Source organism: Ranitomeya imitator, chromosome 3, assembly GCF_032444005.1.
Source record: "Ranitomeya imitator isolate aRanImi1 chromosome 3, aRanImi1.pri, whole genome shotgun sequence".
NCBI lineage: Eukaryota > Metazoa > Chordata > Amphibia > Anura > Dendrobatidae > Ranitomeya > Ranitomeya imitator.
This window is the reverse complement of record NC_091284.1, coordinates 388,527,010-388,546,032: the sequence shown is the minus strand read 5'-3', so window position 1 is coordinate 388,546,032 and position 19,023 is coordinate 388,527,010. Positions and strand designations below refer to the sequence as shown.

The 19,023-nt window shown below is 44.0% G+C and overlaps 1 protein-coding gene across 2 annotated transcripts in view; it reads right to left on the bottom strand.

Annotated features, from left to right (window-relative positions):
* Positions 1 to 19,023, bottom strand: part of NFYC (nuclear transcription factor Y subunit gamma) — a 115,870-nt gene that overhangs the window by 26,767 nt on the left and 70,080 nt on the right. For both annotated transcript variants that reach the window (XM_069756984.1, XM_069756985.1), the window contains exons 2-3: positions 14,951 to 15,060; positions 11,462 to 11,533 (exon numbers count right to left, since the gene is read on the bottom strand). In XM_069756984.1, the coding sequence (XP_069613085.1) occupies positions 11,462 to 11,533; positions 14,951 to 15,052 (174 nt within the window). In that variant the 5' untranslated portion in view covers positions 15,053 to 15,060. The remainder of the gene's footprint in view (positions 1 to 11,461; positions 11,534 to 14,950; positions 15,061 to 19,023) is intronic.

Here is a 19,023-nt window from a genome sequence, read left to right as displayed (position 1 = left end):
CTTGTATTCAAAAAGTCAAATGGTGCTCCCTCACTTCGAGCCCCGACGTGTGCCCAAACAGTGGTTTACCCCCACATATGGGGTACCAGCATACTCAGGACAAACTGCGCAACAATTACTGGGGTCCAATTTCTCCTGTTACCCTTGTGAAAATAAAAAATTGCTTGCTAAAACATAATTTTTGAGGAAAGAAAAATGATTTTTTATTTTCACGGCTCTGCGTTGTAAACGTCTGTGAAGCACTTGGGGGTTCAAAGTGCTCAGCACATATCTAGATAAGTTCCTTGGGGGGTCTAGTTTCCAAAATGGGGTCACTTGTGGGGGGTTTCTACTGTTTAGGCACACCAGGGGCTCTGCAAACGCAACGTGACGCCTGCAGAGCATTCCATCAAAGTCTGCATTTCAAAACGTCACTACTTCACTTCCGAGCCCCAGCATGTGCCTAAACAGTGGTTTACCCCCACATATGGGGTATCAGCGTACTCAGGAGAAACTGGACAACAACTTTTGGGGTCAAATTTCTCCTGTTACCCTTGGGAAAATAAAAAATTGCGGGCTAAAAAATCATTTTTGAGAAAAGAAATTTTTTATTTTATTTTCATGGCTCTGCGTTATAAACTTCTGTGAAGCACTTGAGGGTTCAAAGTGCTCACCACACATCTAGATTAGTTCCTTTGGGGGTCTAGTATCCAAAATGGGGTCATTTGTGGGGGATCTCCAATGTTTAGGCACATAGGGGCTCTCCAAACGCGACATGGTGTCCGCTAATGATTGGAGCTAATTTTCCATTTAAAAAGCCAAATGGCGTGCCTTCCCTTCTGAGCCCTGCCGTGCGCCCAAACAGTGGTTTACCCCCACATATGGGGTATCTGCGTACTCAGGACAAACTGGACAACAACATTTGTGGTCCAATTTCTCCTATTACCATTGGCAAAATAGGAAATTCCAGGCTAAAAAATCATTTTTGAGAAAAGAAAAATTATTTTTTATTTTCATGGCTCTGCATTATAAACTTCTGTGAAGCACCTGGGGGTTTAAAGTACTCAGTATGCATCTAGATAAGTTCCTTGGGGGGTCTAGTTTCCAAAATGGGGTCACTTGTGGGGGAGCTTCAATGCATAGGCACACAGGGGCTCTCCAAATGCGACATGGTGTCCGTTAACAATTGGAGCTAATTTTCCATTCAAAAAGTCAAAAGGCGCGCCTTCCCTTCCAAGCCCTGCCGTGTGCCCAAACAGTGGTTTACCCCCACATATGAGGTATTGGCGTACTCGGGAGAAATTGCTCAACAAATTTTAGGATCCATTTTATCCTATTGCCCATGTGAAAATAAAAAATTGAGGCGAAAAGAAATTTTTTGTGAAAAAAAAGTACTTTTTCATTTTACAGATCAATTTGTGAAGCACCTGGGGGTTTAAAGGGCTCACTATGCATCTAGATAAGTTCCTTGGGGCGTCTAGTTTCCAAAATAGGGTCACTTGTGGGGGAGCTCCAATTTTTAGGCACACGGGGGCTCTCCAAACGTGACATGGTGTCCGCTAAAGAGAGCAGCCAATTTTTCATTCAAAAAGTCAAATGGCGCTCCTTCCCTTCCAAGCCCTGCCGTGCGCCCAAACAGTGGTTTACCCCCACATATGAGGTATCAGCGTACTCAGGACAAATTGGACAACAACTTTCGTTGTTCAGTTTCTCCTTTTACCATTGGGAAAATAAAAAAATTGTTGCTGAAAAATCATTTTTGTGACTAAAAAGTTAAATGTTAATTTTTTCCTTCCATGTTGCTTCTGCTGCTGTGAAGCACCTGAAGGGTTAATAAACTTCTTGAATGTGGTTTTGTGCACCTTGAGGGGTGCAGTTTTTAGAATGGTGTCACTTTTGGGTATTTTCAGCCATATAGACCCCTCAAACTGACTTCAAATGTGAGGTGGTCCCTAAAAAAAATGGTTTTGTAAATTTCGTTGTAAAAATGAGAAATCGCTGGTCAAATTTTAACCCTTATAACTTCCTAGCAAAAAAAAATTTTGTTTCCAAAATTGTGCTGATGTAAAGTAGACGTGTGGGAAATGTTATTTGTTAACTATTCTGTGTCACATAACTCTCTGGTTTAACAGAATAAAATTTCAAAATGTGAAAATTGCGAAATTTTCAAAATTTTCGCCAAATTTCCGTTTTTATCACAATTAAACACAGAATTTATTGACCTAAATTTACCACTAACATGAAGCCCAATATGTCATGAAAAAACAATCTCAGAACCGCTAGGATCCATTGAAGCGTTCCTGAGTTATTACCTCATAAAGGGACACTGGTCAGAATTGCAAAAAACGGCAAGGTCTTTAAGGTCAAAATAGGCTGGGTCATGAAGGGGTTAAAGAAAATAGGGGGGAACCCATGCCGGGTTTTTCATTCATTTATTTGGTTATAACGCAGGTGGGGGCTGAGGAATACCCTGATCAGCCACTCCTGCCGTCACGGTTATTAGCACCAGCAAGTGTCGGATGATGGGAGTAATAGTCCCAAAAGCCCCCACCTGCTGTCATCGTTCTGACTTTAACAGCTCTTACTGTAGAGCGTCTTCCCCGGCAGCCGTTCGTGTAGTACTGATGCGGCACACAGTTGCCACGCGTGTGCCGCAAGCATTACACACACGAACACTAACATCTCCGGTACTGGAAATATCAGGACGTGTGAAAGAGGCCTTGAAAAGAGGCAGCTATATAGAGCAGTTATTCCTAAAACTTTACTCCAATTAGGATGTGAAGACCCTAAAATTAAAGTCAGAACTTTAAGCCCATACCGATCATATAAAACCATCTTGAATATCTTTTGGTAAACAGCAATGCAAAACTTGTGTCCAAATATTTCTGGGCGTACACATACACACTATATATTTATAGTGCGCCACACCAAAGGATCCATGTTCTGTCCCCCATTGCCTGTCTAGTAAAAGTGTAAAAAGATCAGTAAGAAAAGTCAAGGTTATCTCCTCATTTATCATAAAACCACACCTGTCACTGTTGGTGCCTTTTCAGGATAAGTGTGTGCCATGTTGGTACACGGGGTATAACGCTAGCTGGTCATTAAAGGATTTGTATCTTGCAGTCTTTCACCAGTTTTCTCCTCTGTAGGTTCTCTATTTGTCAGTTGACTGTTGCCTACCAGGTGAAGGCTAGATGTTACAATGACTCCCATACAGTAAACACTTAGGAGGATTTCTGCTCTTTTCATTATAGCTGAAGCAGCATGGAATATATTATACAGCAGCAACCAGTGTTCCCCTCCCCATAGGGTATAATAAGTGGTGTAACCAGACATCTCTCTGTGCTGGCAAACTTGCATTGGAAAATAGATTGTTGCGTTATTTCCCCTCCCCAACAACAACAGTAAGTGAAAACAAAAAATAAGTGTGCGGTAAAAATGAACGTCTGGGTCAGACCATTGACAGATTCCAAAGCAAGTATTGATTTTTATTCTATGTAAGAGGTGAGGACAAAAAAAAAAAAAAAAAACAAACAAACCGTTTTGTTTGTCTTGCGTCACCATTTTCCGAGGCTTTATTTCATTGTTACTTTTCTAACTGGATAAAAAGAGGGCTTGTTTTTTGCATTATGAGCTGAAGTTTTAGTGACACCAATCTCATGTACGTTTGATGCTTGGACTGCTTTTTTTTTTTTTTGATAGAGGTGGGGGGAGTTGGGAGTGACTAAACAGGTGAGCACTGTTGTGCGTTTTATTTAATACTAAATACTGATAAGTGTTTACCGTATTTTTCGACTATAGTAAGTACCCCAAATTTTCCAAAGGAAAGAAGAAAAAAAATGTCAAAAGGGGGTCTGCCTTACAGTCTGAATTCAGCTTACTGGGGAGGGGTTTCGGCACAGGTGGAGGAGTGGTCACAAAGATGTAATGATGTATAACCAAGAAGATCTGACAGGTTCCTCTGTCAGCAGAAGACTATTTACTGTGGGTGAAAACCAAGCTAAATATCTTATCATATTGGAGTCTTTATTCAGCAAGGTTTTATTACACTTCCAACACATCAATTACTAACAAACACCAGTTACAAGTGAAAGTGAAGTAATGAAACAACAAATAAATACCCTACACTAATAAAGTCATTAGTTTGTTTGTTTTTTGTACACAGAGTAATGGCTCATTTAATTTACTTAAGGATTTTCTTTTCAGTACTTATTGTTCACCTTTAGATACTGTTAAGGTACCTTCACACATAACGATATTGTTAACGATATCGTTGCTATTTGTGACGTAGCAACGATATCGTTAATGAAATCGTTATGTGTGACAGCGACCAACGATCAGGCCCCTGCTGGGAGATCGTTGGTCGCTGAACAAAGTCCAGAACTTTATTTCGTCGCTGGACTCCCTGGAGACATCGCTGGATCGGCGTGTGTGACACCGATCCAGCGATGTCTTCACTGGTAACCAGGGTAAACATCGGGTAACTAAGCGCAGGGCCGCGCTTAGTAACCCGATGTTTACCCTGGTTACCATGCTAAAAGTAAAAAAAAAAAAACACTACATACTTACCTACCGCCGTCTGTCCTCCAGCGCTGTGCTCTGCTCTCCTCCTGTACTGGCTGTGAGCCGGAAAGCAGAGCGGTGACGTCACCGCTCTGCTTTCCGGCTCCCAGCCAGTACAGGAGGAGAGCAGAGAAGCAGAGCGCAGCGCTGGAGGACAGACAGCGGTAGGTAAGTATCTAGTGTTTGTTTTTTTTTACTTTTAGCATGGTAACCAGGGTAAACATCGGGTTACTAAGCGCGGCCCTGCGCTTAGTAACCCGATGTTTACCCTGGTTACCGGCATCGTTGGTCGCTGGAGAGCGGTCTGTGTGACAGCTCTCCAGCGACCAAACAGCGACGCTGCAGCGATCCGGATCGTTGTCGGTATCGCTGCAGCGTCGCTAAATGTGAAGGGGCCTTTAGGGTATGTGCACACGTCAGGATTTTCCAGCAGAAATTTCCTGACAAAAACCCGGACATTTCTGCCAGAAATCTGCATGCGTTTTTTTTGTTTTTTTTTTGCGTTTTTGGTGCGTTTTCCCCCCAAATGCATAGAATAGCGGGAAAAACGCAGAAAATCCGCAAAATTAATGGACATGCTGCTTTTTTTTTACGGAAAAAAAAACGCATCATGTGCACAAAAATTGCAGAATGCATTCGAAATGATAGGATGCATATGTCTGCAGTTAGTAATGCGTTTTTATCGTGAAAAAAAGCGGGAAAAAAAAACCTGAACGTGTGCACATACCCTTACTGGTGTTTGTAAGCTGCTCCTTACACCTCATTGGGAAAAAAAATAGACAAGTCAATTTAACCTGATATAGTTTAGTCCTCACAAAATGGATTATGGGATGTATGCCATCTTTCATATACATGCTGCTTGTCTAAAGGTAGCTTAGCAAGTAGACTATGTGGGTGCATTTGGGATTATAAACCAGAGATATGAGCAGGGGGTCCTGGGTTCAAATCCCACCAAGGACAACGTCTGGAAGTAGTTTCTATGTTCTCCTTGTGTTTGTGAGGGTTTCCTCCCATATTTAAAAGACATACTGATAGGGAATTTAGATTGTGATCCCTAATGGGGGCAGCAATGATAATATCTGTAAAGCACTGAAATTAATAGCGCTACATAAAAGCAAGTAAAATAGGTTCCTTGTTTTAAGCGGGACAAACCGAGAAAAGGAGACTTACCCTTAAAGCACCACTCCAGTGTTTTTTTTGCTATTATTATTATACCGTTGGAGTGGTGCTGAATATTCAAGTCTCCTGCTCCTTATCTGATACTATCTTCTGACCCATCTGTTTTGGCAACGGCTCCAGCCGTCTCCTGAAGTTTGTGACCTGCCAACTGCTTCAGTGTTTCATGGAACGAGGTGAACATCATTAATCAATGCAAGCCTCGCAGGAACGGGCAGACATGTTACACATGCTGTGACATTGCGCTAGATTGTCTGCCTTCTGGACAGTTGTATTGAATCGGATTGAATTGGTATATAGGTGTGTAATTCCCAGAGACCCTTTGGTCTGTATATTGGGTTATGTGGAAGAAATAGCAGTGGTATCTATGGTTAAACTGGCGATTGCTAGATTGTTATTCAAAGCAAGGAAATTGATAGCTCGGTTCTGGATCAGAGAGGAGCCTCCGACTAGACGAGACTTTCTTACGCAGGCGGACCATATAATTTTATTGGAAAAAAAGTATCTATACTAAGAGAAATAAACTCGATGTATTTCAAAAGATATGGCAGCCATGGATAGAATGGAATTAGATTTGTGGGGAGGATGCATGATGTTATAGATGATGTTCATACTATACAATTGTATTTGGATTGGGGAAGGAATATCGGATGGGAAATGAGGAAGGCACTAAAGGGGGTCTCGAAGGGGGAGTTTTGTTCATAAAAATATATGATTATATGCGAATAATAATAATAATAATAATATTAATATTAATTAATAATATTAATTAATAATATTAATTAATAATAATATTCACATGCAGGAGTCTGCTATAGACTCAGTCTGCTGAAAATCATCTTTTAACTTCCATCTTTTAAATTACATCTTTTTAATTATGATTCTGAATTAGACTGAATTCTAGAATGCATTTGGCTACTCATCACTACTACAATATTATCATCATCTGCACCATCTAATCGAGCTGTTCTCCTCTTCCCACAGGTATGCACTGACTTTACCCAGCTCTCCCTGGCTCCAGAATATCTCTGTATACTGCATTGATTTTCCATGGTATGCACTGACTTTACCCAGCTCTCCCTGGCTCCAGAATATCTCTGTATGCTGCATTGATTTTCCATGGTATGCACTGACTTTACCCAGCTCTCCCTGGCTCCAGAATATCTCTGTATACTGCATTGATTTTCCATGGTATGCACTGACTTTACCCAGCTCTCCCTGGCTCCAGAATATCTCTGTATACTGCATTGATTTTCCATGGTATGCACTGACTTTACCCAGCTCTCCCTGGCTCCAGAATATCTCTGTATACTGCATTGATTTTCCATGGTATGCACTGACTTTACCCAGCTCTCCCTGGCTCCAGAATATCTCTGTATACTGCATTGATTTTCCATGGTATGCACTGACTTTACCCAGCTCTCCCTGGCTCCAGAATATCTCTGTATACTGCATTGATTTTCCATGGTATGCACTGACTTTACCCAGCTCTCCCTGGCTTCTGAATGTCTCTGTATATTGCACTGGCTTTTCTATGCTTCCCCTGGATCTGAGTGTCTTGGTGCAGCACATATAATCCTTTTAGTATGCTTTCTCACCTATGAGCTTGTTTCCATGACCTGTTTTGATGTATCTCATTGTGTGATCCTGGCATCTCTTTGAGTGGTCAGTCTTACCCCTCCCTCACTTTATGACCTTTGCTTAACTCTCTACATCTGGTCTCCCATACCCAGCCACCCCCTCATTCACACCTGATTGCCCTTAACTGGGGATATATTCACATGCAGGAGTCTGCTATAGACTCAGTCTGCTGAAAATCATCTTTTAACTTCCATCTTTTAAATTACATCTTTTTAATTATGATTCTGAATTAGACTGAATTGGACTGGAATTGACTGGAAGGTAACAGACTACTAACCACTACAATGTTTCGGTTTCTTTTCTCTTTCACCCCCATACTACTTTCCTTCTTACAATCTCCTGCAATCACTCCACCTAGTAAGGAACTAGTCATTTCTTCCTCCATACTCCCCAGCCATCTCACCTTCCCCTCAGAACTGTTCCTCCACATACAATCCTTTTTCTCCAGACACACACGGCCACATCATGTCCTATCCTGCTCCCACCTTCTAATGATCTGTCTGTTACTCCTCATTGCTGGTGACATATCCCCAAATCCCGGCCCTCCCCAATTCATCCCCACACTCGTTTCTAACCCCCTGCCACGATCCTCCGCACGTTTTCCCAACCACGACAACCTCATACCCATTCATCCAGCCCCCACTCCCCCGCTCCCCCTACTTGGAGCACTATGGAACGCACGCTCCATCTGCAACAAACTGCCATTTATCCATGACCTCTTCATCACCAACAAACTCTCCTTCCTCGGCCTCACTGAAACCTGGCTCACCCCCTCTGACTCGGCCTCTCCAGCTGCGCTCTCCTATGGCGGATTCCACCTCTCTCACACCCCTCGCCCCAGCAACAAACGCGGTGGAGGAGTTGGCTTGCTCCTGTCCGACACCTGCTCCTTTACTCCAATCCCGCTACCACCCTCCGCTACTCTTCCCTCGTTTGAGGTGCACTCTGTCCGCATCTATACCCCCTCCAACCTCCAGCTGGCTGTCATCTACCGCCCCCCAGAACTAGCCATCTCCACCTTTCTCGACCACTTCACCACCTGGCTACTTCATTTCCTCTCTGTTGACATCCCCACTATCATCATGGGTGATTTCAATGTCCCCATTGACACTTTCACCTCAGCTACCTCTAAACTTTTATCACTGACTGCCTCCTTTGGCCTCACTCAATGGTCCTCTGAGGCCACTCACAAAGATGGCCACACGCTGGACCTCATCTTCACCCGCCTCTGCTCCCTTACTAACCTCACTAACACACCCCTCCCCCTGTCTGACCACAACCTACTGACATTCTCGTCCCTCTCCTCTCCTAGTGTGCAACCCCCACTCCACAAACTCACTCACCCTCGCCGAAATCTCAAACATCTCAACTTACAATCACTCTCTGAGTCCCTTCTCCCTCTCACAGACATAGCTTCCCTTCATGACACAGATGCTGCTGCCACTTTTTATAACACCACAATAACAACAACACTCGATTCGGCCGCCCCACTCATGCATAGTAAAACTCGTACAATTAACAGGCAGCCCTGGCTGACCAGCCTGACCAAAGAATTGAGACGGGCTTCCAGGATTGCTGAGCGGAGATGGAAGCGATCCCACTCTGCCGACCACTTCACTGCATACAAGCAGTCCCTCGCCAGCTTCAAGTCTGCGCTCACTGCCGCAAAACAAACTTACTTCTCATCCCTCATATCCTCCCTGTCCCACAACCCTAAACAGCTTTTCAACACTTTCAATTCTCTACTCCGTCCCCCCGCACCTCCTCCTTCCCCCCTCATTTCTGCTGATGACTTCGCCTCTTTCTTTAAACAGAAGATCGATACGATCAGAGAAAGCTTTGGCCCACAGCGCCCACTGACCCTCTTAGCTGCTCAACCCTGCTCCTCCAAAACCAGCTTCTCCACCATGACAGAAGATCAGCTCTCCACCCTCCTGTCAAGATCACACCTCACCACCTGCACGCTTGACCCGCTCCCATCCCACCTCATCCCTAACCTTTCCACGGTCTTCATCCCAACCCTAACGCACCTCTTCAACCTCTCACTCACAACAGGTGTCTTTCCCTCATCCTTCAAGCATGCCAAGATCACACCCATCCTCAAAAAGCCCTCCCTCGACCCATCCTCTGTGTCTAGCTATCGCCCGATATCTCTTCTCCCTTATGCCTCCAAATTGCTGGAGCAACACGTCCATCTTGAACTGTCCTCCCACTTCTCCTCCTGCTCCCTCTTTGATCGGTTACAATCAGGCTTCCGTTCCCATCACTCAACTGAAACTGCCCTAACTAAAGTCACCAATGACCTACTAACTGCCAGGAGCAAGCGACACTACTCTGTCCTCCTTCTCCTGGACTTGTCTTCTGCCTTTGACACTGTAGACCACTCCCTTTTGCTACAAATCCTCTCATCCCTTGGCATCACAGACTTGGCCCTTTCCTGGATCTCGTCATATCTGACAGACCGAACATTCAGTGTCTCCCTCCCCCACACCACCTCCTCACTTCGCCCCTTGTCAGTCGGTGTTCCTCAAGGCTCTGTTCTAGGACCCCTACTCTTCTCCATCTACACTTTCGGCCTGGGACAGCTCATAGAATCCCACGGTATGCAGTACCATCTCTACGCTGACGATACGCAGATCTACCTCTCCGGACCTGACCTCTCCTCCTTGCTTACCAAAATCCCGCACTGTCTGTCTGCCATTTCAGCCTTCTTTTCTGCTCGCTTTCTACAACTGAACATGGACAAAACAGAATTCATCATCTTTCCCCCATCTCACTCTACCCCTCCACCAGACCTATCCATCAATGTCAATGGCTGCTCACTATCCCCAGTCCCACACGCCCGGTGCCTCGGGGTGATCCTCGACTCTGCCCTCTCTTTCAAGCCACATATCCAAGCCCTTGCCTCCTCCTGTCGTCTCAAACTCAAAAATATTTCCCGGATCCGTGCTTTCCTTGACCGCAACACTGCAAAAACGCTAGTGCATGCCCTTATCATCTCCCGCCTCGACTACTGCAACCTCCTACTCTCTGGACTCCCCTCTAGCACTCTGGCACCACTCCAATCCATCCTACACTCTGCTGCCCGACTAATCCACCTGTCCCCCCGCTATTCCCCAGCCTCTCCCCTGTGTCAAGCCCTTCACTGGCTTCCTATCGCCCAGAGACTCCAGTTCAAAACCCTCACACTGACATACAAAGCCATCCACAACCTGTCTCCTCCATACATCTGTGACATGGTCTCCCGGTACCTACCTACACGCGACCTCCGGTCCTCCCAAGACCTCCTTCTCTACTCCCCTCTCATCTCTTCTTCCCATAACCGCATCCAAGACTTCTCCCGTGCTTCCCCCATACTCTGGAACTCTCTACCCCAACACATCAGACTTGCGCCTACCATAGAAACCTTCAAAAAGAACCTGAAGACTCATCTCTTCCGACAAGCCTACAGCCTGCAGTGATCCTCAACCTACTGAACAGCCGCACAGCCAGCTCTTCCCTCTCCTAGTGTATCCTCACCCACCCCCTGCAGACTGTTAGCCCTCGCGGGCAGGGTCCTCCCTCCTTATGTACTCGTGTGCCTTGTTATCTGCTCATGTTTAATGTATTTGTCTATATTTGCCCCGTATTCACATGTAAAGCGCCATGGAATAAATGGCGCTATAAAAATGTATAATAATAATAATAAAATAATAATAGCTTGATGTCATATGTAATAATTGTTTTTCTTAATAAAAATGTATCCGTTTAAAAAAAAAAAAAAAAATCAATGAAAGCCTATGAGAGACTCGTTCTGGCGCTAAAACTTGCATTGAGAGGGTGTTACGTAGCTTCCGATTTCCAGCCAGTTAGAAGCTATGCACACAAGATGGTGCCACAGGGCCGGAGCGACACCGAAAAATGGTGAAGACGCCAGAGGAATAAGAGTATAAGACCGGGGGCAGTGACATCACTCCAGCGGTTTAAAAAAAAAAAAAACAACAAAAAAAACACTCTGGAGTGGTGCTGGAAATAAATATCCCACACTATTTTTAATGTCTGTAAGATGCCCTCAACTTCATATGCAATACCATTTTACAACATCTCAAACAGGTAAGCTCACCTTAACATCTTCATCAAGCTTCATGATTTTTTTAATTCGAGCCAATGGAAGCTCCTGAACACGGAAATCTTTCTGTGTGGAGCAAACATATGAAACAGATGTCAGTAAGCAATAAAACCAATAGTTAAGGTATTCCCCTCTCAATACAATCACTAGGACATTTAAAGGGAGGAGCAATTCAAAGATTATAGGCAGGATGACTAGTCTGAAGGACGAGAGACCCCGCCAAACTAGTCCTACCGCTGTAGAATATGGTAAAGAGCAAAATAATAAGTACCGTATATTTTTACAAAGCGCAATTTTAGCACTGTATAAAAAGTACCTTCTCAAATCAGAGGAATAAAGATACATAATGAAATAGCACTTGGGAGACAGTAAGGGACTTGACAGGTTCTTCTAAAAAAAAAAAAAAAAAAAAAATATATATATATATATATAAATGAATGTATAAGGAAATAGAGCGCACTCACCGATCATCCTGTGCAGGAATCTTTATTCAAACATCGTGCTGTACATCTTCACGACCGGGGGTGCTGTACAGAGAGTGCGGCAAAGCGGGACGACGGCCATTTCACGCCTGGCTGGCGCTTCAACGGGTCAGTGAAGCTTCACTCTCTGTACAGCACCCCCGGTCGTGAAGATGTACAGCACGATGTTTGAATAAAGATTCCTGCACAGGATGATCGGCGAGTGCGCTCTATTTCCTTATACATTCACTATTTCATATGGACTTTTCTCCAGCGGAGCTACGCACCCAAGATCAGATATCCTGGCTTTACACAGGTGAGCGGTTCCCACTTTGTTCTTCCTGGCAGTGGTGCTATCTGGCTGTTCCTTTTGCTATATATATAGCAACGGGCACAGCGACGATGATGTCATAATGGTTGCCATGGCGATGATGTCATAAAGGTTGCCTCGACCAAGCAGCAACGGGCACAGTCTGCCGCGAATTCTGGAATCATCATTGTCCATATATTACAGGGACATGCATATTCTAGAATACCCGATGCGTTAGAATCGGGCCACAATCTAGTATCTATATATATAATTGTCTAAGGGTTTTTCCGTCTGTCTGTCTGTCTGTCTGTCTGTCTGTCTGTCTGTCTGTCTGTCTGTCTGTCTGTCTGTCCTGGAAATCCCTGCTCTCTGATTGGTCGAGGCCTCGACCAATCAGCAACGGGCACAGCGACGATGATGTCATAAAGGACGTAGACATCCCGCATCTGATTGGTCGAGGCCGCCAGGCCTCGACCAATCAGCAACAGGCACAGCGACGATGATGTCATAATGGTTGCCATGGCGACGATGATCTCATAAAGGTTGCCTCGACCAATCAGCGACGGGCACAGTCTGCCGCAAATTCTGGAATCATCATTGTCCATATATTACAGGGACATGCATATTCTAGAATACCCGATGCGTTAGAATCGGGCCACAATCTAGTATATATATAATTGCCTAAGGGTTTTTCTGTCTGTCTGTCTGTCCTGGAAATCCCACGTCTCTGATTGGCCGAGGCCGCCAGGCCTCGACCAATCAGCGACAGGCACAGCGACGATGATGTCATAAAGGACGTAGACATCCCGCCTGGCGGCCTCGACCAATCAGCGACGGGCACAGTCTGCCGCGAATTCTGGAATCATCATTGTCCATATACTACGGGGACATGCATATTCTAGAATACCCGATGCGTTAGAATCGGGCCACAACCACAAAGATATATATATATACACACACACACACATACATATATACACTGCTGCCTGTCTTGGCTGCCGCGACCAATCAGCGACGGCCACAGTCCGATTAGCCCGCTCCATACTCCCCGCAGTCACCGCTCACACAGGGTTAATGTCAGCGGTAGCGGACCGCGTTATGCCACAGGTAACTCACTCAGTTACCACCGCTATTAACCCTGTGTGACCAAGTTTTTACCATTGATGCTGCCTATGCAGCGTCAATAGTAAAAACATCTAATGTTAAAAATAATAATAAAAAAAAATAAAAATTATTATATACTCACCTTTCGCGACTCTCCGGTGACCACTCCATGCAAGCGGTAGGTTCCGGTGCCAAGGATGGTATGGGAGAAGGACCTGCCATGACATCACAGTCATGTGACCGAACTACAAGGGGCTCTCGGAAGGTGAGTATATGTTTATTTTTTTAACCAGTGACATACGTGGCTGGGCAATATACGTCGCTATGCAATATACTACGTGGACATGCATATTCTAGAATACCCGAGGCGTTAGAATTGGAGATTATATATATATATATATATATATATATATATATATATATATATATATATATATATATATATATATATATATATATATATATATATATATATATATATATATATATCCTAGATTGTGGCCCGATTTTAACGCATCGGGTATTCTAGAATATGCATATACCCGTAGTATATGGACAATGATGATTCCAGAATTCGCGGCAGACTGTGTCCGTCGCTGATTGATCGAGGCAACCTTATGACATCATCGTCGCCATGGCAACCATTATGACATCATCATCGCTGTGCCCGTCGCTGATTGGTCGATGCCGCCAGGCCTCGTATATATATGTAGAGATTATATATATATATATATATATATATATATATATATATATATATATATATATATATATATATATATATATATATATATATATATATATATATATACACATACATACATATATACATACATATACACACACACATATACACACACACACATATCTATACACATATACATACTAGGTCCACTTTTGTCATAGCAAAGATCTCCGTACAATCTGCTCGTCCCCTTGAGTTGATTGACAGCACTTTCTTTGGTACACCACCCTGAACGGAATGTTCAGCTCTGCGCACACCGACACTGCTGGACCAAAGAGCACATGCACAATGCTTTAAAAACCACTGCCTGCAGAGCCTGATCACTGAAAACAGGATCGCCCAGTAACAGGCAGAAAATGGAGACAGGAGGGAGAGATGACAGCGTGCTATAACACTGTGTGTGCTCGGCTCCTACAGTGTCAAGGTGCACAGGGCTGAGCATTCAGTTCAGGTGGTGTGCCAAAGACAAGTGCCATCACTCAACACAAGTAGGAGTGGAGGATTGTAACGGAGAGGGCAGAGTGGCGCCCTGAGCTTCAGCCACACTACGGGGGCACCAATGCCTCTTCGTTTACATATACATCAGTAAAATGTGTAATAGAGATAGGATTTTTAGAGGGGGGCTAAGTCCCCTACTTGAATGTATACACTTTTGGAGGGTTAACAGGGGTAGCATTCCCTTTAAACTGCTACATGCCGAACTTCAGCTAGGTACAATGTAGATTTGCATTACAGCTTAACTCGTGTCCTTTAGCAGTTTCCATTTTATGTATAAAAGATAAGATCATCGTTCTCAAATTTCATGACCATTCCTATGAGCGCTACCTAGTAAACAGGCAACTTTTATCCCCCCCAACCCTTACCACTGTCAGATTTCGGATATCCTCCATCACCCTTGGCCAGAACGACTGCAAGCTCTGTTGTGCATCGCTGTTTCCTGCACCGAATCCCCCATCAGTAGACATTTTCAGATCTAAAAAGACAAAATGAAGCATTTGGGTCAGGTAACAGAATACAAACAGTAACATGATACAGAGAAGTGCATTGCCAATGAGTAGATTTCATATTCTGCAGCATCATGAAGATCCACAATGCCCTGCAGAAAGCGGAGACAATGGGCTCATTGAGACCGGAGCTCCACCTGAGAAGTGTGGAATGGCCGCAGATTGCATGTGCGCTTCTACCATATTGTATCAGGAGTCACAGCCGGATGCAGGTAAAGGCCAGTGCTCTCTATGGAAGAAGGATCACTACCCACCCCATCACTGCACCCATTTCAGCAATAGTCCCATGGAAGATTCTATTATACACAGGTCGGAATCATTAGGGGCAATGAACTGAATCCTGTATAAGATAACACAGTGGTAGAATGATAAAATGAAGGAGTAACAGTGCTGGCGGCTGTCTGCAAGCAGATACAACAAAGTGGCCAGGCTCTAAAAATATCCCGCGTCTTCTCTTTCAAGTATTAACAATCCCTTTAAACAGCTCATGACATATACAAGTGCACTTCTGTTCTGAATTATTGGCAGCATGGAGCTAAAATTGGCTTTGCACTAGTAAGTTTTGGATTCTGCAATCATAAGATGGTAGGTAACAAATAAAAGGAGCGAACGGTGAGCAGTGCCCACAGCCATTACACAAGCTACACCGCGCACCACTAGAAAGCGAGGAAGATCGCCCTCTACAGGAGGCGACGGGAACGGCAGAATGCAAACGGAGCAAAGTTCTACTAGCGGCAAGAATGCAATGTGGCAGCACCCCAACTGTGGGGAAAAGGCTGTATGCACAAATCCATATTACTATTGGAGACAAACGGAATATTATTAGATGTCATCCTAGTCCCTTCGGGTTATTTTCCCCTCTTTGAAGCAGGAAGTCTACAGTGTATCGGTTAAATCAAGATGAAACTCCGAATTACAAAGTGTGCCTTCAGTTTTACACGGATCTCCATAGACTTTAATGGTCAAGTCTGTTCCACAAAATGGATGGGAATGGGAGATGCTCAGACTTTTTAGAACTGATGTACATTTACTAGTGATGAGGGAATGTGCTCAGATAAGGTGTTCTCCAAGCATGCTCAGGTGCTGACCAAGTGACCACGGCATGCTCGAATACACACCAAAGTCCCCTAACAAACAGGCAATCCCTGCATGCGTTGTGGCTGTCGAACAGACATGAGACATGCAGGCACGGGGGACTCCAACATATTTTTCAAGTACGCAGAAATACAGCGCACGAGCATGCTCAGATAACACCTTATCCCGCCACAACTGCTCATAACTAATATTTACCTAAATTGACTGACAAGTCATGGAAAGAATAGACAAGATTTATTTTTCATACCATATTGTATGATTTCAAGAACTGGAAAATTGGAAACTTTAAGGCAATGGTCAGACGTTGCGTGTTTTTTTTTAAAATGCAAATTTTAACCCCTTAACTCCCGGAGGTATTTGTTTTTGCTCCCCTTTTTTCCCCAAAGTCATAACTTTTTAAATTTTGGTCAATATGACCATGTGAGGGCTTATTTTTTGCGGGACGAGATGCACTTTTAAATGACACCATTGATTTTAAACATATCTTGTACAGAAAAATGCGGTGAAATTGCAAAAAAAAAAAGAAAAGCAATCCTACAGTTTGCCTTGCTTCTTTAGTATGTTCACTAAATGCTTAACCTGACCCGCCATTATGATTCTCCAGGTCATACGAGTTCATAGACACCAAACATGTCTAGGTACTTTTTTTATCCAAGTGGTGTAAACAAAAATTCAAAACTGTTAAAATTAAAAATAATTTTTCATGATCTGGGGTTGGGTCAGAGCTTATGTTTTGCGTGCCGTGACGCTTTTAATTATACCATTTTGGTGCAGATAAGATCTTTTGATTGCCCGTTATTGCATTTTAATGCAGTGTGGTGGCGATCAAAACATGTAATTCTGGCATCTTGACTTTCTCGTTACGCCGTTTAGCGATCGGGTTAATTATTTTATTTTTATTGATAGATTGGGAAATTATTAATGCAGCGATATCAAAGGGATGCATTACAGGGATGCTTTGCGCGAAGGACCTTTGTGATGTCACGGTTGCGCAATGTCATCTCAGGTGATGTCACGGTTGCGCGATGTCATCTCAGGTGACGTCATGGTCGCGCGACGTCATCTGAGGTGACTCGCGCAATGCATCCCTGGGTTTCGGAAGCCGCCACGTGCACCGCTGGGAGGCCTCCAGCGGCCATCAGAAGGTAAGTATATCAATATATTTTTTTTTTACAGGAATATTGTACCTAGGGCCTGGAGTCTCCTCTCCTCCAATCCCTGTGTATCATCCGCACATGAAGCGCGCACTTTACGCATGGTGGGCATAGCCACATGCATAAAGTGAGGGTTTCAATGCAATCCTATGGCGGCGGAATCGCCGCGATTCTGCAGAAATAATGAACGTGCTGCAGATTTTACCGCTATGCGATTCTGCAGCGGGAAAATCCACAGCATGGGCACAGCAACTGCAGAATCCCATAGGATTGTATGGGAATGCGATTAAGCGTTTTAAGCGTTTCCACTGTGGCAAAAAACACAGCAGAAACGCATAAAAAACGCAATGTGGGCATGCAGCCTTACTGTTAAGCGATCAAATTTTGCTTGCACAAAAACAAAACAAAAACCAAAGAACCGGACACAAACTTTCCACAAGGTAAGCAAGTAAAATTCAAGAGGTAGAAACAATAGGGCTTCTCCTGGGGCAAAGCCATCCTCAACAAGACGTCATCCGGCACATTATGAGACTGGAAATTGGGAAAACATGGGACGATTTCCCCCCCATTTCTACTCTGGGATTAGTACCGCTTTACACAATCAATGTCCACAAAACTTACACAATTTTTCCCATTGCAGAGCATCAAAAAGAAAAGAAAAAAGTAGAAAGGCACAGCAGGCAACATGCGGGACACTTCACCTCTCCTTGACCGGCTAAGGATACTATTGAGCAGCTCTCTGAATGGTCGGAAAGATGCTGGGCCAGCTGTACTGGTGATGGCACTTTCACAGCAACGGTTAGAAAATCAATGCATTGCGCATGGAACGATCTTTTATAGATCATACAGTGCACATAGGCAGCCATTGTTCTTGCGAGTCCTGCATAATTGGGACAGAAATCCAATGACCTATGTACATTACACGCTCATTCATGACAATCGTGCGGTGTCCATAGATCTTTAGTCACTATACACAGTGACTGACCAAGACACCTGCAAGTCCCAAAATTAACAAGGAAACAGGGATAATGATTTTCTGTGGTGGAAGGATAGTCCGTGCTTAAGAATGGGATTTGTATCAATTTTCTGCTGTAAGGCCTGGGATGACGGCCAGCCTGGAGTTGTTACCAGTCATCAAGGTAACTAAATGGCAGGAACCCTGAGCCTAATGAGTGCTCATTGTGAAGTATTGACTTGTTTGTAATCTGTAACTATGGAGATGCATTAGTTACAGAGGTGCTGTATGCAAAAAACCTACAAGATTTCTTAGCAGGAACAATTAAAAGTGTTTTTTTTTTTTTTTTTGCAAAGGTGAGCTTATCCTTTAACCCTGCTGTTCTGTTCGGTCTGGGGAGACCTATTTTGAACTTTGGTATTTTTTGGGGTGTTCAAGATGCGGTTCTGAAACTTGTGGTTGATTGACTTAAATGAGGATGGGTCGGTCGGCCACGGGTTTCAGAGCCGCATCTTGAATATTTTAAAGAATATTGAAGTTCAAAGTCGGTCATTTTTGACCAACAGAACAGCAGGGTTAAAATGCAAGGGCGCTGCCAAAATAGGCAGTCATGGTACCAAGGTATTACTAACCTGACAACAGGGCCCCTTAAGGTGTAATCAAAATTAACTCACAGCAACAAAGCTTTGAAAGGTGCAGTAGTGTCATCTAATGGTGGGGGCTGGCAG